Raw genomic sequence first — 21,296 nt, 5'->3', positions numbered from 1 at the left:
AGCTCTGAGTCTGAGTGCAGGTTATGATTGGTCAGAGCTCCTGTCAGTTGTCGAGTGGGTGTGGCCATCTCTATCTAGCTATTGGTGTAAACAAATGCCAGTCTGGGAATTCCGTGGGTGATTGGGTATAACGGTGGGGGGCGGAGCCTTGGATATGGATAATATAGGATGAGTATCATTTCCCTTCAGTCAGATAGCAAAGACGCCCCCAGCCCCAAATTGCTAGGTCCTACCTCGGGAGCCTCTTGAGTTTCGTATTAGGCCACCAGGTTGGGTCGCCCCTTAAGGAGTCCTGGGCCCATGCCAGCCTGTGTACACTCAGTGTGACCTCTGACCCCTGGTGTGATCTTGGACCCAGCGAGGACCAGTCCCTGGCGTGGGCCGAAGGGACAGCCATGGAGCTGGGCAGCTGCTTCAAGACCTACGAGGACTTCAAGGAGTGCTTCAGCGCCTACAAAAGGGAGAACAGGTGCTCCTTCATTCTCAGGGACTGCGTCTCCGTCCGCTTCCACAACCTCAACCACGGCACCTCCATCCGCGAGGACATCCTGTAAGGGCGGGGCGCGGCAGGAGGGTGGGGAGAAGGCCGGTCCCGAGGGCGGCCCGGGGGAGGAGGGAAGGCGACGGGTCGGCACTGGCACTCCAGGAGCACTTGCTGTGTGCCTTAGGAAAAGAGGGAAGCCGCCACGGCGTGGCTTTTCGGCCACCCACTTCATTTGCACGCACTGCCGCACGCACAAGCTTTTCCAGCAGTCGTGCCAACTGCGGTTTCTCCAGTGGTTCTGAGCCTCTGCAGCACCCCACGCCCAAAGCGTGGCCTTCACAAATGGATAAAAACGCCTTGGCGATCATTTCCTTCCTGGTCTCCCCTTAGAAAGCGTTAACGTGACCATTGGTTGGTTAATTTCGTTCCTTCATTGATTCATATGGTAAATAGTTCTTGAGCTCTTGACAGCTGTTTTCCCAACACTTACCACGTATTCTGTATTCAAGCTTTGCTTTACAGAGCGGTTTTAAGAATTATAGATAAATCTTATTCTCATTCGACAGAGGAGGAAACAGGTTTAGAGGCTAGGATAAATTGAAAACTCAAATGCCTTTAGGGCTCAGGCAAACAGCTTAGTGTTAAGGAAGTTTAATCTTGGGGGAGGGCAGTGGGAGCGCTGACGCAGGAGGATCACAAGTTCAAGGGTAGCCTGGGCAATTTAGGAAGACCCTCCCCCAAAATAAAACTTTTTTTTTTTTAAAGGCCGGAGATGTAGCTCAGTGGTAAAGCACTTGGTTTCAATAAGAAAGTTTAAACTTTAATTTTACTTTAAGAAGACCAGAATGGCTGGGCATGATAACCATTGCCTGTAATCCTAGCCACTCGGGGGTCTGAGGCAGGAGGATCACAAGTTGGAGGCCTCCCCAATTTAATGAGGTCCTAAGCAATTTAATGAGACCCTGTCTCATGATAAAATAAAAAGGACTGAGGATGTGGCTTAGTAGTAAAACCAGTTGGGTTCAACCTCCTGTTACCAGAAAATGAAAAAGAAAAATGGCTGAGTGGCCCGTAATCCCACCGACTCCGGAGGTTCACAAATTGGAGGCTTGCCTAGGTAATTTAGCAATATCCTGTCTGAAAATAAAAATTAAAAGGGGGCTGGAGATGTGGCTCAGCGGTAGCGCGCTCGCCTGGCATGCGTGCGGCCCGGGTTCGATCCTCAGCACCACATACCAACAAAGATGTTGTGTCCGCCGAGAACTAAAAAATAAATATTAAAATTTCTCTCTCTCTGTCTCTCCTCTCTCACTCTCTCTTTAAAAAAAAAAAAAAAAAAAAAATTAAAAGGGACTAAGGATGTGACTCCGTGGTAAAGCACCCCTAGTACCAGAAGAAAAAAAGAAAAAGATGAAATAAAAACCAGTATCAGGATTTTGTGCTGGATAAAGCAGAAATGTAAACAGCACAAAATGAAAAGCAGGCCCATCTAGTCAACTCAGTGGATGGTTGCTGTGTGAAAATGAAGATTTGATGTTGCTAACATTTTGTTGTCAGTAATCCAGACTACTTCATTTGTCCACTTGTTAGAAATTGGAACTCAGTTCACACTTGAACACATACCATGTAAGCCAACTCTGAGAATCAAAGTATATCTTAAGTTTGAGATCTGGATGGAGATGTTTGGCCAAAACTCCCCAACTGGGGAGCCAGACGGTCTTTCGCTACTCTTCTGAAGTTCAATGGTAGATTACTGCCTAGCATGTACAACACTTGGTTTTGATCTTCAGTACTGCCAAGGAAAAAAGTTAGGAGCACTTGGACTCAAGTGAGTTAACCAGTACAGGATCAGAATACTTTAAAAAAAAAAAAAAATTGTTGCCTACTGAACAGATACAGACTTTTTTGTTCTCATTCCCTGCACAATGTAGCATACAACTATTTACGTAGCACATTGTGTTGTGTATTTTTTTTTAATTTTTTAACATTTATTTTTTAATTTTCGGCAGACACAACATCTTTGTATGTGGTGCTGAGGATCGAACCCGGGCCGCACGCATGCCAGGCGAGCGCGCTACCGCTTGAGCCACATCCCCAACCCATGTGTTGTGTATTATAAGTAATTTAGAGATTTAAAGTTTATGGCAAGTTTTTAAAAAATATTTATTTAGTTGTAGATAAACACACAGTATCTTTTTTATTTTTATTTGGTGCTGTGGATTGAACCCAGTGCCTCACACATGCGAGGCAAGCACTTTACCACTGAGCTACAGCCTCAGCCCCAAGTATATGGCAATTTATATGTAAATACTACATCATTTTATATAAGAGACTTGAACATCCTTGGATTGTGGTGTCTTGGAACCACAACTGTATGTGATAAATGCTTCAAGAGAGATATACAAAAAAAAGAAATAACAAATGCTGGGGAGGTAGGTAAGGCTTCCCAGTGTGGATGAATGTAGAGGGCTAGAGTAGATTAATGGTTAATGACTGAGTATCGTCTAGGATTTGACCAGAAGGAGCTGTGCATAAAGAGCTGTCAGAACAGACACAGACATGTTTGAAAGAAGGTGGCATGTTAGAGAAACCGTGTGGGCTGCCATACTTGGCAGGAGATGAAGTTAGTTGGAATCTATATGAAGGGTCTTTACTTACTATTTGAGATATTTGGGCTTCATCTCATGTCACAACACCCTGCTAAGCAATGAGAAGAATAAAAAAAAAAAGTTACCCTTCAGTACCCTTCAGGTATGCATCTAGCATGGACTATGGCCCATAACAGCCATTTAATAATTTTAGGGAGAAAATGAGTTATCAAGTGCTAAACATGTGACTCACGGAAATGCGTGCTGCAAGAACCAAAGAAAGAAAAACTACTTCCTATGCACTAGAGAAGACAGAGAAAAGGAGTCTTGAGCTGGGCTCACAAATACGGGGAGGTGTTATGAGCTGCATGCAATAGTTTTCTATTTGTTGCTCTAACAAATTACAACAAGTTTAGTGGCTCCAATTAACTTTTTTTTTTTTTTTTGGTACTGCGGATTGAACCCAGTGGTGTTTAACCGCTGAGCCACATCCCCAGTCCTTTTTAGAGACAGTCTCGTCTCACTAAGTTGCTTAGAGCCTTATTAAATTGCTGAGGCTGGTCTTGAATTTGCAGTCCTCCTTGCCTCAACATGTGCCATCCGCACCCAGCATACTTAAAAGAGTTCTCTAGGTTAGAAATCAGACTAGGATCTCACTGGACTAAAATCATGGTGTCTGCAGGGCTGCATTTCTTTAGAGTCCACAGAAGAGGATCTGTTTTCTTGTCTTTTCCAGCTTCTAGAGGCTGTCTACATTCCTTGGCTCATGGCTCCCTCCATCTTCAAAGCTGGAAATTGCAGGGTTGAGTCCTCACATCACATTGCTTGTCTTACACACCTCCTTCTTAGACTTCCTTCTTCTACCTTCCTCCACATTTTTTTTTTTTTTCCTGGTACTAGGGATTGAATCCAGGGCCTTGCGTGCTTGTTAGGCTGGGATTACAGGTTTGCACAACCATTGAGCTTTATCTTTTTATTTATTTTGAAACGGTCTCACTAAGTTGCCCAGGCTGACCTCCTGCCTCAGCCTCCCAAGTAGCTGGGATGCCACTTCACCTGGTTTCCCTCTCTACTTTTCCTTTTCTGAATCAAACCTAGGGCTGCACATGGCAAGTACACACTATTACAAAGCTATCTTCCAGCTAATTTCCATATTTCAAAGCCATCTGATAGAAACCTTTCTATCCCCTTATCCGTTCCTGGTACTGGGGATTGATTCCAGGGATGTTTTACCACCAAGCTACATCCCTAGTCTTATTTTTTTGAGACAAGATCTTACTGAGTTTCCCAGGTTGACCTTGTACTTTAGATTCTCTGGCTTTAACTTCCTGAGAAGCTGGGATTACAGGAGTGCACAACCATGCCTGGCCTGATGGCGACCTTAACTCCCCTTTGCTATGTAACCTGTGTAACCTAACATGTTCACAGGTTTGTTTGTGTGTGTGTGTGTGCGCGCGTGTGTGTGTATACAAATATAAGTAACCCAGGGGCACTTAACCACTGAGTCACATCCCCAGCCTTCTTTATTTTTTATTTTCAGACAGGGTCTCACTAAGTTGCTTAGGACCTTGCTTAATTGCTGAGGCTGGCCTGAAACTTACAGTCCCCCTGCCTCAGCCTCCTGAGTACTGAGTTTACAGGCTTGTGTCACCATGCCCAGCTTCAGATAAGGACATCTTTGAGGGGTCATTCTGTGTGAGAATTAACATCCTGGTGTGAATTGTTAGTGCTGATGTTAACATGATAGGCTTCTGTTAGCAGTGATTTATGTTTACATACACACACCAAACGAAAGCTGCAAGGAGACCTGCTTAGCAAGAAGGAAGGATTTATGCTGGAGCTGCAGAAAAGAAAAATTGGAGGGACCAAGAGATGGGATTAGTTTTATTTTTATTTTTTGAGGATGAACAGTGAAATCTGAATTACTCGTTTGGGGTGTTTTTTGTTTGTTTGTTTGTTTGTTTGTTTTTAATTGTGGTGTGTTGCTGAGGATCAAACCCAGAGCCTCATGCATGCTGTGTAAGTGTTCTGCCACTAAGCTGTACCCCCTGCTTAAACGGGAGCTGGGAGTATAACTCAAAAACAAATTTAATTTTTTTTTTTTAAACAGTAAAGAAGAGTAAAGTTCAGTGTCATTTTCACTACACTATTTAGAGGCTACCAGGGTTACCCTCCAGAGACACTGACCCTGAATACATACAAGCACATTTTATATATGCATGCATGTCTCCCCAATCCCCCCAGTGCTGGGGTTTAAAACCAGGACCCTCATTTGTGGTACTGGGATCAAACCAAGAGTCTTCCGTATGCTAGGTGAGCACTCCACCACACAGCTACATCCTCAGTCTTAATTTTTCCTTTTTAACACAAGTGGCAGCATACTATTTATATATATATCCTTCTAAACCTGATTTTTCTCACCGGTCAGTGAATCTGGGAGATAATTCCACGTTGTTTATTCCATTATATCAGTGTTGAGTTGATTTGATTTTTATTGATTTCACAGATGTTAGCAATTGTTTCCTGAAAAGTTACTCCATGCTAGTGTCTGAAAGTACATGGTTGAAAAAGATAAAATGGATGTCTGTTGCCATGCTGCTTCCTCTCTAGTTGGGGAAACAAATATTAAACTATAATCACAGAAATAACTGTTCCCTTAAAATAGAGGTAAGGACTCCAAAGGCAAAGTCCAGGGCTCTGAGTGGCAAAAGGATAGAGAAACAATCTGTCCTGTGGTGGAGGTTGTGGGGGTGCGGGAGGAACACTGTACCATTACACACTTTTTTTTTTTTTTTTTTTGACGGTAGATTGGTATTGAACTTGGAGTACTTTACCACTGAGCTACATCCCCAGCTCTATTTATCTGTAGATTTTTTTTTTCCATCGATGAGGATTGAACCCTTATCCTTGCACATGCTAGGCAAGTGCTCTTCTACTGAGCCATATCACCAGCCCTTTATTCATTTTTTTTGAGACAGGGTCTTACTGAGTTGCTGAGACTGGTCTCTAACTTACATTCTTCCTTTCTTAGCCTCCCAAGTCCCTGGGATTACAAGTGTGCCCCACCATGTCCAGCCTAGTGCAAGGTATTTTTCTTTTTTTAAAGAGAGAGAGAGAGAGAGAGAATTTTTAATATTTATTTTTCAGTTCTCGGCGGACACAACATCTTTGTTGGTATGTGGTGCTGAGGATCGAACCCGGGCTGCATGCATGCCAGGCGAGCGCGCTGCCGCTTGAGCCACATCCCCAGCCCCCTAGTGTAAGGTATTGATCAGAAAAAAACACTGTTATCTCTGACATTATGCAGAGATAGTTTATAAAGCACGTGCAAGTGCAACTTCATTATCTGATGTGGTCCTCTGAATAATCTTATTGGGGGCAAGTTTTGTTATTCCCATTAAACAAATTAATATCTTGAAAGTGCTTACAACAGGACATAGCACATTAAAAAATGTCCCATAAATAGCATTATTATTATTTTGCTGATGAGACACAGCCAAGAAAAGTCAAATGTTAAGAGATAAATAGTTTCTAGCTCTTTGTTCTACTTTTTGAGGGTTGTTTCTCTGAATTGCACGTGCTTGAGAAAAATGGAGAAGGAATGGATTGATACAGTCAAGAGCAGAGCAGAACACAACCCAGGTGTGATGGCACATGCCTGTAATCCTAGCCATTTAGGAGGCTAAGGCAGGAAGATTACAAGTTCAAGGTCAATCTTGGCAACCTAGCAAGATCCTGTCTCAATAAAAAAAAATGTAAAAAGGGTTGGGGAATGTAGCTCAGTGGTAAAATGTACCTGGGTTCAATCCCCAGTACCAAAATAAATAAATTAAAAGAGAGTCAAGACCCTGAAGAGGAAAATAATAAGTCAATCTGTGACAAAAGCATTATTATCCCCAGAGCTATCTGAATGTTAGCCAGGGGAATCTGAATTTGGTACAGTCAAAGCCAAAAGAATGGGAAGGAACAGAAATGAGGAAAAGTCCCCAGGAAAAAGGGGAAGATATCAAGAAACTGTAAGAAAGCCTTAGGTGTTCGACTGAATACCTACCTACCTTCTTTCCCTTCCTCCCTCTCTCCCTTCCCAGGGTTGCTTTACCACTGAGCTATATCTCCAGCCCTTTTTTATTTTTTGAGTCAGGGTCTCGGTTACTTAGGGCCTCACTAAATTGCTGAGGCTGGCCTTGAACTTGCTACCCTTCTGCCTCAGGCAGGGCATGTACCATCACACCTGGCGATTTCCAGTAACTTTCCAATGTTGCTTATCCATTTATTCCTTCAACAAATTTGTAGGAAGAGGGTGTTTACCAATGACCTAGCACTGAGCTGAGGAACAAAGATGAGTAAATTTTGAGATCTGCCCTTGAAGGCAGAGATTGAACTAGCCCTCACCCTAATCCCTGAGCAGCATTGGCAAGGACAAGTCAACTGCTGGTAGGGCTGTATTATTTATATTTTTCTGTTTTGGGTTGGGTGATTCAAAGGATATTCTTGAATCCTGTACACTGGCTCTTTGTGGTGTGTGTTTGGGGCTTTTTGAGGAATACCTGGATGTTTGGGAATAAGTGCTGCTTTCAGAGACTGGAGGGCAGATGGTGGAAACATTTTTAGGAGGTAATTTAGCAGATGTTTCCATAGTTAAATATGCATACTACTGAGTGACTAGGGTGATGATTTCAACAGTAAATGTTTATGACAGTATAAGCTCCTTGAGAAACAGTAAAGGAAGTAAGCTGATTTAAAGAAAACTGTTTGAAAATAATAGTGTAAATGTTACATGGATGGCTATGGAAGATGTCCAGGTAGTTTTTGTATTCATTCAAGTTCTGGAAAAACTGGCATAATGGTTAAAAGTGAGAGCTCCAGAGTCAGAGAAATAGCTTTTGCCCTTGACATTAGACAAGACTTTTAACCTCTGTGACAGTTTCATCCTTTATAAAATGAGAATTTGGTGAGGATTAAATAAGAAAATGCCTGTATTTGCTGGCCAAGGTGGCACACGCCTCTAATCTCAGTAACTCAGGAGGCTAAAGACAGGAGGATCGGGAGTTCAAAGCCAGTCTCAGCAACAGCGAAGTGCTAAGCAACTCTGTGAGACCCTGTCTCTAAATAAAATACAAAATAAGACTGGGGATGTGACTCAGTGGCCAAATGCCCCTGAGTTCAATCCCTGGTACCCCACCCCACCCCCGCAAAAAAAAGAAAAAGAAAATGCCTATGTTAGCTGAAACAGTGCTCAGTAATATTTGCTGCAGCCTTATCTAAAGTACATGATAGAAAGTGGTAGGTACTTTAAAGAGAGTTAAAGAAATGACACCAGGCACTGTGACTCACACCTATAACCCCAGCAACTCAGAAGGCTGAGGCAGGAGGATTCCAAGTTCAAAGCCAGCCTCAGCAATTTAGTGAGGCCCTGTCAAAGTTAAGAAATAAAAAGAACTGAGATGTATCTCACTGGTAAAGCACTCCTGGGTTTAACCCCCCAGTACCCCCCCACACACACATTGAAAAAAGAAAGTAAGTACCACAGGAATTAGCACTAAATGACGAAAAGTTCCAGTTAAAAAATAAAATCATGTCGGGCGTGGTGGCACATTCCTGTAATCCCAGCAGCTTGGGAGGCAGAACGGAGGCCGAGGCTGGAGGATCTCAAGTGAAGCCAACCTCAGCAATTTAGTGAGGCGCTAAGCAACTCAGTGAGACTGTGTCTCTAATAAAATACAGAATAGGGCTGGGGATGTGATTCAGTGGTCGGGTGCTCCTGAACTCAATCCCTGGTACCCCAAAAATAAATAAAAAATAAAAATAGGATAAAATTAGAAAATTCTTACAAAGTTTATTGTGGAAAAGAACAATTTGAAACGGAGACTTCAAAGTCCACCCTAGTGAGATACCCCTCTAGCAGCACTCTGCAGTTTATGGAAGTATTTTGACTTTTTTCTTAATTGACTGTTACACATTAACATTCTTTTTACAGCAAGTAGAGGTATTTAAGTTGTTTTGTCTATAACTGATTCCTTTAATTTTTTTCCCCCAGTACTGGGGATTGAACCCAGGGGCCCTTTACCACTAAGCTAAATCCCTGTTCCTTTTTATTTTTTATTTTGAAACAGGGTCTTGCTCAGTTGCCCAGGCTTGTCTTGAATTTGCAGCCCTCCTGTATCAGCCTCTGGAATCACAGATGCAAGCCTACACCAGCCTGGCTCTAATCTGCTTTAGGTTTTCCAGTGACCAGTCCCCAGCCAGTTGCCAGCCTTCAATGGTCAGCTCATTAGCATACATGAACACACATCACTTTGGAGAATCCCAAGTGTTTTAGGAGTTACATGCCAGGAAACAGGACAAAGACTAAGTATATATTTCAAAATAGCACCTTTATATCTAAACTGTGGCCTCTGATTTTATTTTTCTCTAATAAGATCTCTTTCAACTAGGAAGTCTGTGACTTTATATGTAGTTTATCCTTTCATATTTTTTGGCTGGTGTGTGTTTTAGTCAGCTTTTTTACTGCTGTGACTAAGTGATCTGACCAGAACAATTTTAGAAGGAAAAGTTTATTTGAGGGCTCACGGTTTCCGAGGTCTTAGTCCATAGAGGGCTGGCTCCATTCCTCAGGGCTTGAGGTGAGGCAGGACATCCTGGGGAAAGAGTGAGGCAGGGGAAGCAGAGAGAGCCTTCACTGGCCAGATACAAATATATACCCCAAGCCACACCCCAATGCACCACCCCCTCCCCACACCCCATCTGGCTTTAGTCATCACCCAGTTGAGTCCATCAGGTGATTATCACTAATTAGGTTAAGGCTCTCGCCACCCCATCATTTCTCCTCTGAACCTTCTTGCATTGTTTCACATGAGCCTTTGTGGGACACCTTGCGTCCAAACCATAACAGTGTGTTTTCCTTTTTATGACTTTCTGGGGATGATGGTCCTCAGGGTCCAGGAAGTACTCTGATTTCTCTCCACTGCATTCAGTTTAATAACTTCCGTTTTTAGCACTTTCTGGCACATATTCCAGGTTTTCTATTAGGAACGTTACAGGCATTGTCTTATTAATCTTTACCACACACTTTGAACTAGATTCTGGTTATCAGAGTTTCTTTTTTTGTTGTTGTTGTTTTTTAATATATATATGTTTTTAAATGGACACAATATCATCTATATTTTATTTATTTATTTTTATGTGGGCCTCGCTTGTGCTAGGCGAGCACTCTACTGCTGAACCACAACCCCAGCCAGAGTTTTCTTTGTTTTGGACAGGGTCTCACTAAGTTGCCCAGATTGGCCTCAAACTTGATGTCCTCCTGCCTCACAGCTTCTCAAGTAGTTGGGATTTCAGGTATGCACCACTGTGCTGAGGTTACAGTTTTCATTAATAGTCACAAAGCTGTGTAGGAAAGAAAAGGGCATAACACAGAAATTTGCCAATGAATTAGTTACTTATAATTCACTATTTAGTAATTATTTCCGATTGTTTATCCCTGCCAGTCCTATCAGCATTGTGGATCTTTTTGGGGGAGAGGGATGGTTTGTTGGGGAGGTACACTGGGGATTGAACCCACGAATGCTCTACCACTGAGTTACATCCCCAACTCTTTGTATTTTTTGTTTTAAGACAAGGTCTTACTAAGTTGTTAAGGCCTTGATAAATTGCTGAAGCTGACCTGGAACTTGTGATTCTCCTGCCTCAACCTCTTTAGTCTCTAGGATTACAGGCATGTGCACCACATCTGGGTTTTGGGGGGGGGTGGTAATTTGTTTTATGTTTTTATTTTTTTATTTTATTTATTTATTTATTTATTTTTAAAGAGAGAGTGAGAGAGATGGGGACAGAGAGAGAGAATTTAAATATTTATTTATTTTTTCTTAGTTCTCGGCGGACACAACATCTTTGTTTGTATGTGGTGCTGAGGATCGAACCCGGGGCCGCACTCATGCCAGGCGAGCGTGCTACCGCTTGAGCCACATCCCCAGCCCCCTATTTTTTCTTTTGAGACAAGATCTTGTTAAATTGTTGAGATAGGCCTTGAACTTAAGATCTTCCTGCCTCAGCCTCCTGAGTAACTGGGATTTCAGACATGTGTCACTGTGCCTGGTCCTTCCTCTTTTTCTATTCCCATTCAACCCATGCTTCAGGATCCAACCAGATCCTACCTTGTTGGTGAAGCCTTTGTGGGTGCCATCAAGCCCAGTTCTGAATTTATAGCATGTATTCTAAAAGCTTGGCAGATTCTGTGTGTGGAAGTATGCCTAATAGTGAGACAAGGGGGACAGTGGAGGCCAACAGCCTAGATTTGAATACCAGTTCTGCCACTCAGAAGCTGTTTAACCTGGGCAAGTCATTTCATGTCTCTGGGTGATTTGTTCATGGTATAGTGAGATAATCTCAGCCAGGCGAGGTGGTACACACCTGAAATCCCAGTTACCCAGAAGCCTGAGGCAGGAGGACTGCAAGTTCAAAGCCAGCCTGGGCATCTTAGTGAGACCCTGTATCACAATAAAAAATTTAAAATAGGTCTGGGGTTGTAGCTCAGTGGTAGAGTACTTGCCTCACACATGTGAGGCACTGGGTTCAATCCTCAACACCATATAAAAATACAATAAATAAAATAAAGGCATTATATCCATTAACAACTGAAAAAAATATTTTTAAAAAATTTAAAAAGAGGAGGGGAGAGGTCTGGGGAGATAACTAGGTGTATTAGCTTTAGCCTAACATGTGCAAAGGCTTGGGTTCAATCCCCAATACTGCAAGTAAATAAATAAATAAAAGATGATCTCATTAGGGTTATCATTAAGATTAAATGAGCCACAGGTAAAATATTTAGCCCAGAGCCTGCTTCAGACTTTTATTTAATAAAAGCTAGCTGCTGCTGCTGCTATAATCACAGCTCCTGTGCCTACAACATTCTGTGGGATGTTTGTATAGTACCTTTCCAACTGGATGGGGATGTCTTCAAGTATCAGGACCAAGTTATGTATTCACACCACCTACCACAATGCTATTCCTTCTGCAGATATGATGAATGATTCATGGACCACCAGTGTGTGGGATGGGTTACACCCCTGCCTCCCCAGGGAGGGACCCAGCCTAAAAGCCAGAGGAGGGGGAAAAAAAATCTCAGCGGCTGACATCACGGAACCACCTAGAAGCCCCACCTACACATTTCCAAACACTCAAATCCAGCTGGTCCTGTTTGCCCACCCTCAGAGGGCAAGTTAGGAAAACAGGATATGTCAGTCCTGTGAGCACAGGGTGGAGGGGCCTGGGTCTGAGAACATCTGCATGTGGTGTGCACTGTGCAGAGGTGGTGCCGTCTAGATCTGGGCCAGGAGGCTGGGGCAGTCCAGTAGAATGGCAAGGCTGCTGAGAGGCGGGTGCTGTGTGGCCTAGGCCCTGCTCACTAGTCTTGTTTTCCTCCCTCTCCAACCTTGTTTTTCTGTCTTAGACAAATTGCCCACAATTTCTTGTGTTCATGGTGAGGAATTTCACTTCCGGGGCTTTCCTCATATTTGTAAATTTGTCTGAAATTACCTTCTACTTTAAAAAAATTTTTTTATTTGTATCTGGACACAGTATCTTTATTTATTTTTATTTGGTGCTGAGGATGGAACCCAGGGCCTCCCATGTCGAGGCAAGCGCTCTACCACTGAGCCACAACCCCAGCCTGACCTTCTGGACTTTGAGAGACCATAATCTTTTCTAAGAGGCCTTTTATCAAGCACTTAAATTGGGCTTTACCCTTCTGCTGGCTCAACATCTTGGACTACTCTAGCTTACCAAGTTATATTGACTGGCCTGGGTGCGTACCTCGGTGGTAGAGTGCTTGCATAGTATGTGTGAGGCCCTGAGTTCCACCTCAGCATTGCAAAAAACAAAAACATCATATTGACATTATGTGAGCTAACCCCAAAAAAGATACTGGTGACTACCAATCATAAAGCTCTTTCCCTCATTCCTGGCTCCATTCTTGCGAATATCCAATGTGTTTTCTTCTCTTCTTTTTAAATGCTGATGAACAAACCAGGACCTCACACATCACACAAGCGCTCTGCCAGTCCCACCCCCACTTTTTTGAAATGATCTTGTTAAATTGCCAAGGCTGGTCTCAAACATGTGATCTTCCTGCTTCAGCCTCCCAAGTTGTTGGAATTATAGGCATGCACCACCATGCCTGGCTTGTTAATAAATCTTCTCCTTGCCATTGCTACATTTACTGAGGATTTGTTATACACCAGGCTATATTAAGTCCTTAATCTGTATTATTATTATTATTACTAGGAAAGGGGTTCTATTACCATCTACATTTTACAGAGGGAGAAACAGGCTTAAGGAGGTTCTCAAGATGAGAATTTAGAATTTAATCCTCCAACTAAGACCTGAACATCTGAGTTGACTAAGTGTGCTTGTGTACAGTCTGACTAGTTAACCATTATACTGCCTGTTTCCTTCAAAAAATATTTCTCCTTTTTCTGAATTTCTTTTTTTACCTTTCTCTTCCTGACCCTCACCATACTGGCTAGGTTTAATAACTTCCTTGAAGATCTCTAAACAGGGCTGGGGATATAGCTCGGTTGTTAGAGTGCTTGCCTAGCATGCACAAGGCCCTGGGTTCAATCCCAAGCACCAACAAACAAACAAAAAACAAACAAAAAAAACCAAACAAACAACCCCCCCCCCCAAAAAAAAAAAAAAAACAAAGATCTGTAGACATACTGTCCTCACTGGCATCATGAATTTCAAACTTAATTCATATTAGATTGAACTTGTTTATATCTAAGTGCATACAACCAAGGTCTGGAGGAGTTAGTTGGTTTCAACTCCTTTCTGTCCACTCTTTAGGAGTTTATATTCTCTATTGTACTGACTCCAGGGTGCAGGGAGCCATTGTGCCCCAGTGTCTGGCACTGCGCCTGGCACATAGTAAATGCTCTGTAACCATAGCGAATAAATGCTTAGTAAGTGATTGTGAGGCATAGTAAGCTCCTCCTATAAGACAAGGAGTATTTTGGGAAGACCACTGGGGTAGAGTTCTGTCAGAGGCTTGGCTCCTAGTCTTAGCACAAGTAGTTACTAACTATAGTTTTGGACAGACTCTTTAATTTCCAACATTTACTGAGTTCTACTATGCACCAAACTTGGTATGAGTTATTCTAAAGGTTACAGAGACAAATTAGAGAGTCTCTCCTCTCAAAGTCTAGTGAGGAAAGATTATTACACAAGTGGCCAGTCAAGTTAAAAATAACTGAATGGTTAGATCTGGGGGTACAACTTGGTCATGGAGTGCCTGCCTAGCATGCATAAGTTGTTTTTGATCACTAGAATAGTGGGGAAAAAAAGTGAATGGCTAAGTAGATATTGCATAATACAAGCAATATACATATAACTGAATAAAGAGTGATTTACTCTGATTATAGGGTTGATACATATTAACTAAGGTTTTTCATTTATTTTACATAAGATAAATATCCCTGTATATAAATAGCACCTTGAAGAATAAATAGGTTTTATTTTGGGGCAGGGGAGGGTGCAAGGGTACTGGGCATTGATTCCAGGGGTACTCTACCAGTAAGCTATATCCCCAGCATTTTCATTTTTAATTTTTTTAAAATTTTGAGACATGGTCCTATGAAGTCATGATCCTTCTCCCTCAACTTTTGGAGTCACTGGGATTATAGGCATGTGCCACCAAGACCAACTGAACAGGATTTTTACAGGTAGAAAATAAGTAAAGCCATTTTAGATAATGTAAGGAGTTAAGAACAAGACTTTGGGATAAAAATATGTTGAAGATTCTTTTTTTTGTGTGTGTGATAATGGGGGTACCCTATCATTAACCTGCATCCCCAACCCTTTTTGAAACTTTTTGAGCAGGGCATTGGCTAAATTTCCTAGGCTGGCTTTGAATTTGTGATCCTTTTGTCTCAGCCTTGAGTTGCCAGAATTTTTTTTTTCCCCTTCCCAGACAGATTCTTACAATGTTGCCAAGGCTGGCAACAAACTCCTGAGCTCAAGTGATCCTCCTGTCTCAGGTTCCTGAGCACCTGGGACTACAGGTGAACACTACCATGCCTGGTTTAAGATGTGAGTTTAATTCCATTGTCAGCTATGTAACCTTGGATTCCTTATCTATAAATGTGGAAGTAAAAATGATGATAGTAGAAAACTGGTCTAAGAATACAATTGGCCTTCCATATCCCTGGATTCTATATCCTCAGATTTAATTTACCATGGATTGGAAATATTGGGGAAATTTTTTTTTTTATTTCTTCTGGGCATGGAGGATTGCAAGTTTAAGGCCAGCCTCAGCAATTAGGTGAGGCCCTAAGCAACCGAGTGAGACCCTGTCTCAAAATTTAAAAAAATAAATAGATAAAAAGGGCTGGGGATATATGCTTCAGTGGCAAAGCACCTTTGGGTTCAATCGCAGCACCCTCCTCCCCACCACAAAATTTCATTTATATTGAACATATATAGGTCCCTCCTTTTTCATTATTCCCTAACAATATAGTATCACAACTATTTATGTTGTGTAAGGTATAATAAGTAATCTAGAGATGACTTAAAGTATATAGAAGGATGTGTGTAGGTGATATGCAAATATTAGGCTATTTTATATAAAGGACTTAACCATCCAGTGATTTTGATATACAATGGAGGGGTCCTGGAACCAATCTCCCTCAGGAACCGAGGGACAACTGTGATAAGTACCTGATCCAAGAACAATTAGCGCTACTTAAAATGAATTCAGTTAAAAGCTGTAATAGGAACTGTTGGTTGCCAACCCAACATCCTTTTGTTCCCTTTCCTTACTAACAAAGAACCAATTTTGTTCAGAGTGCCATTCCCCCTCCCCCTCATAGCTACTTCTTTGAGGTTAGTCTAAGCCAATTAAGGTAATCCCATTAGGAATGGGCATGGATACTGGCCTGATTCTAGACAAAGGAGCATGATACGGAAATCTGCAAGCAAGAAACCAAAGACTTCCTAGGCATGTGTCTTCTGCATTTGTGTCATGTGGGGAGCCATCCTGAGGGCAAGCTAAGACTTGAAGATGGTAGAACAGAAAGATGTAAGCAAGTACCCTGGGCGATGAAAGATCACTTTAAGATCTGGGCCAACTTGTATATTAATTGCAGCCCAAAACACCCCAGAAATATTTCATAGTGATTAATGGAACAAACATTTGAGGAGAACTTAACTAAAATTATGAAGTTAGTACTATATTTAATAAAAGGTTATAATGTTAGTTATATGCCAATTCTTAGAATAGCAAAGAACAATTAAATCATTAACTGTCACCCCTCCCAGTACAATTTGCCCAAACACTGATGTTTCCTGTCTCACTTTCACAACATACAAAGGTGAGTTTTATCAAGTTTCCCAATGGCTGAATCTAATTCTTTGCAATGCAAACGTGCTTTTCAAGTTCCTATCATCTTATGTCCTTGTTGATTTCCCTTTTCCATTTGTTAAATGGTATTGAGGCCGAAAATTTGCTTTCATTACTTTCAGGACTTCACCTAGTCCTGCAACTCCTGGGAGATGCACCATTCCAGTTCACATGGTTTTGTTTATGTTATTAATATCCTGATGTTTACATCTATTCATCAGCTAGATATTAAAAACACTGATTGAGCTGGGGCTATAGCTCAGCGGCAGAGTACTTGCCTCACGATGTGTGAGGCACTGGGTTCGATCCTCAGCACCACATAAAAATAAACAAACAAAGACAGTGTGTCCATCTACAACTAAAAACACAAAAACAGGCTGGGGAACTAAAAAAAAAAATAAATATTAAAAATTCTCTTTCTCTCTCTCTCTCTCTCTCTCTCTCTCTCTCTCTCTCTCTCTCTCTCTCTCTCCTCTCTCTCTTTCTCTTTAAAAAAAGAAAAAAGAAAAAATAGGCCAGGGATATATAGTTCAGTGGTGCAGAGCTTACCTGGCGTGTGCAAGGCCCTGGTTCAATCCCTAGTACTGAAAGAGAGAGAGACCCTTCATTCCCTCACCGGACCAGATATTCAGTTTAATAACCATTCTCCTTTGAATCATCACTTTCAGCCTAAAATGCCAAAGCTAGAAGAGATCCTAAAGAGCTGGGCACAGTGGCACAAGCCTGTGATTCCAGAGATTTGGGAGCTAAAGAGGGCTGTGGATGTAGCTCAGTGACAAGGCGCCCCTGGGTTAAATCCCCAGAATCAAAAGGGGAGGGGTCCCTAAAGCTCATCTAACTCAGTGGTTATCAAACTTTCTTAGAGGGCTGGGGTGTAGCTCAGCAGTGGAGTGCATGCTTACGTGGGTGAGGCCCTGGATTCAGTTCCTGTCTCACACTCCCACACACACAGGCAAATTAGGGTGTGGATATTTTTCTTGAAATGAAAGATGAGCAGGGATGTTCCTTGTTTGAGGGGACCCAGATATACCCTATCCCCTGAGGGCTCTGAAGAGCTCAGTTGATAACCCTGATCTAGTCTAGTTTCTTTTGAACCTTACTTTTATCCTTACTTTCTAGAGAAGAAGGCAGTAGCTTACCTACCCACCCACCCACCAAAAAAAAAAAAAAAAAAGACAACAACAACAGGAACAAGGGGGACACTCTAAACAGAGAGCAATCAGCCAGGCATCCTGCTGCTGCTTGTCTTCTTTCCCTTGTATCCTGCCTCAGATTGAACTGTTGACGTCATCACAAATGGCAACAGAAAGAGAATTAAAGGAGCTGGGGCTTAGAACTGCTATGGAGGAAATTGAGAGGAATTATAGTTGAGGAGGGTCTTAGAGAGCTAAATACTTTGGGACTAAAAAGAGTTCATGTAAATCTTTTTTTTTTTTTTTTTTCTTGGTACCAGGGATTGAACCCAGGGGCATTTAACTACTGAGCCACATCCCCAGCCCTTTTTTATATTTTATTAAGAGGGAGGGTCTCACTAAGTTGCTTAGGTCCTTGCTCAGTTGCTGAGGCTGGCTTTGAACTTGCGAACCTCCTGCCTCAGCCTCCAAAGCCACTGGGATTATAGGCTTGCACCTCTGCACCCAGATGATTCTTTCCATTCCACACTACGTTGTAGTCTCCAGGATGCATTAGCCTATATAAATCCCTACTGGGCCTTAATCATATAAGAGAGAGGGGGTGGTAGCACCTTTCTCATTGTCACCTCTACCTTCCCTAGATATGTGCAGGTGAAATTTGTCTGTATTCGGACCCAGTCAAACAGGAAGAGAACACGGGAGGCGAACATGTGCCCAGCATATTTGCTCCTGAGGTACAACGAGAGACTAGATAGACTATTTATCAGTGAACTTAACACCCACCACGTACACGTTGATTCCAAAACCGCTATTCCTGGAGGAGATGCCGTTTACAAATCTCAAAGGACACTGTGTCTGCAGAAACTCCAGCCTGTGCTGCCCACATTCAAAAAGGACCTTGATAAAGCTGAGAAGTCCCCAGTAGAACCATCGTTTTATCTAAATGATGTACAAGTGCCCTCAAAACCAGAGCAGGAAGGCATCACTCCTTCTGATCTGGCTAAGATAGCAAAAGTGATGAAAAACTTTCTTAAGGTAGATAAGGGTTCCATGGCTTCCTTCAGTGTGGGCACCAGCCGAGACTTGGACCGGCTGAGCTTCCAGAGCAGCAAGATGAGTGACCTGTTCATCCGATTCCCAGAGAATCTCTTGCTGCACCGGGTGGAGAATACCCAGGGCCACATCCTCTACGCTTTCTTGGTGGAGAACAAGGAACGAGAAGGTCGAGTGGTCCACTTTGCTGTGCTCAAGACTGAGACAGCCACCTCTGTCGCCAAGATGCTGAGCATCTTCACAGAGTTTAACTCTGATTGGCCCAAGGTCAAGGTGGTCTTTGTGGACCCTTCATTCCCTCACCGGCCCATTCTGCAGGAGATCTTCCCTGCTGCCCGCATCCTTCTTTCCATCTACCACACAACCCGGCTCTTGGAGAAGAAGTTACATCGTAGTTCAGCAAATCCATCCTTTAAAAGACTCATGAAGGAAGCCCTGCGGGAGGCTGTGTTTGTCACTTCTGAAGCCAGCCTTAAAAATCTCTGTCAGATGTCCCAAGCTCTGCTAGACGAGGATCTCTTCAGCTTCCTACAGGCCCACTGGTTCTCCTGTGAACTGCTGTGGTACATGCACGTAAGGAAGGGCCTGCATGCGTGTAATACCTACATGGACAGCCTAGACATAGTCACCAGCAAGGTGTCAAGCCTCTTTCGGGAACAGCAGTCCCTGCTAGACTGCATCCTCCGTTTCGTGGATTACATAGACTTCTTCAATACTAAGGGCTTGAAGAATTTACCCACAGCTCCTCCCAAGTTAAAGAGAACTCGGCCTCCAAGCATGCCACCAAAGGCCAAGAAGCCTTTTGGAATCTGTGGAAGGAGCCTTAATGGGCTCCCTGTGGAAGAGACGAAGCCAGACTCGAAGCAAGTTCAGTTGCAGCAGCAGCCCTCCCTGGGTGACATGCTAGACACCTTAAACCAAAGTGGCTCTGAACTGGCCTATAAGCTGTGCAACAAAGAGTGGGAGGTGGTGCAGAATTCCACCCATCTGGTGGGCATGGCCGGACCCTCGGTGGATGTTCAGCTGCTAGAGGACTCTCACCAAGTTAGCAAAGATGGTTGTAGCTGCAGCTGTTCCTTTCAGCAATGGTACCACCTGCCTTGCCGGCACATTTTGGCGCTGCTACATACCAGCCAGCAACCTGTGGGTGAAGCCATGGTGTGCAGACGGTGGCAGAAGAAGTATCAGCACCTCCTGGGGCCCAATGGGGAGCTCCAGGACCGTGGTGTGATCCCACACACAGACCAGCCTGAAAAGCAAGGTCGGAACGATATGATTCAGGACCTAAGCAGAGAGCTGGCAAACTTGCTAATGCAGACCGAGGGCCCAGAGCTGGAGGAGCGCTGTTCTACCCTGCGCAAGATTGTGGACATCTGGGCTGTCCCCTGTCAGCCTCCTGAGTCCATTCAGCAGCCAGGAGACTTCAGGGACGTAGGCTGGCTCCCTTTCCTCTGGGGAAAACATGAAGAAGGAGAGGGACTCCCTCCTGCTGAAGCCACAATTCAGGATTGAATCACTTGCACTGGCACAATTGGACCAAACCCCTCTCCTAGGAAGTTTGCGAGTTCGGAGTGGGCATGTCATGATAGGGGTCAGTGTTTTGACCAATGTCTTCCTTGGTAGGGATTGAAAGATTATTTAAAAAAAAAAAAAAAATATATATATATATATATATATAGGAGAGGGACCCCACTGTGAATCTGCCCCTTTTCAGCCCTCCCCTTTGGCATTCCATGGGCACTGCATTCATTGTTCAAAGCCAAAGTTATCTCCATACTGAAAGGTCACCTCTCTTTTTTCCCCAACCCCTGAGAGAAGTCTTCTCCCTTCAAAGATGAACCCCTACCCTAAGACAGGATGAGACAAAATGGACCTGGTAAAAAGGGCCTGTTTTCAGGAACAAAGAGAAGGAGGGTGACTCTTGATTGTTGCTGCTCTTTATGAAGAATCTGTTATTTGTACCTATTTTTATTCATATTAAATAAAGTTGTTTTTTAAAAAAAAAATAAAAAATTACCAGGGGAAATGTGTTCTGCTTGATTAGGCAAAGAAAGACCAATTGCTCAGCAGGACTCCTGACCCTACTGTTGGGAATTGGGCACTCCGGGGTGGGTTTATTTTTTAGTTCTTATTGCTGGGATTGAATGCAAGCCTCTCTGCTACTGAGCTACATTCCAGCTCCAGATGGATTTGTTAATTATAAAGGAAATTGAGTATTGTCTAATGGGGTTGTGGAGCCAAATAGAACCTACTACTATTATAAATTCACAGTTAGCAAGCCACCATTTACTTTGCCCTTTTCCTACCAATTTCAGCATTGATTTCAGGTTGCCTTATATTCTTGTAGGAGGAAGCCAAATAGACTGAAAGAAATCTGAATCCTAGACTTGATTGCCAGCAACTTGCTGGGGGACATGAGCAAGTCCCTAATTTCATTGACCCGCTTAACTCGTCTGTAAAAATTAGTCTGTTGGCCTGTTCTGGTCCAGGATTTCCTCTCTAGGTCTCTATAAACATTTTTGATACGGTGATAAGAATCAACACTGACTTGGTGTTGCTAGTTGGTGGACTTCATTGTCTAAAGCCTGGTAGTCATTCATCTTTCCAAGATTGTCTTCAGGGGAACTGCAGATAAAGATGGAAGT

General features: G+C 43.0%; 1 protein-coding gene across 2 annotated transcripts; it reads left to right on the top strand.

The window, feature by feature from the left end:
* The first annotated feature begins 203 nt into the window (after nt 1–203).
* Nucleotides 204–20,198, top strand: Zswim3 (zinc finger SWIM-type containing 3). 2 transcript variants are annotated; one of them, XM_026408374.2, is made up of 2 exons: nt 204–550; nt 18,240–20,198. In XM_026408374.2, the coding sequence occupies exons 1-2, from the start codon at nt 396–398 to the stop codon at nt 20,161–20,163; spliced, it is 2,079 nt and encodes a 692-aa protein (XP_026264159.1). In that variant the 5' UTR covers nt 204–395; the 3' UTR covers nt 20,164–20,198. The 2 variants fall into 2 exon arrangements, with proteins under 2 accessions (XP_026264159.1, XP_026264160.1); XM_026408375.1 differs by lacking the exon at nt 204–550 and adding an exon at nt 15,095–15,156.
* Nucleotides 20,199–21,296: the final 1,098 nt, after the last annotated feature.

The sequence above is a fragment of the Urocitellus parryii genome, chromosome 6 (genome assembly GCF_045843805.1).
Source record: "Urocitellus parryii isolate mUroPar1 chromosome 6, mUroPar1.hap1, whole genome shotgun sequence".
NCBI lineage: Eukaryota > Metazoa > Chordata > Mammalia > Rodentia > Sciuridae > Urocitellus > Urocitellus parryii.
Note: the sequence above shows the minus strand (reverse complement) of the source record. Positions and strands in the feature narration are given on the sequence as shown.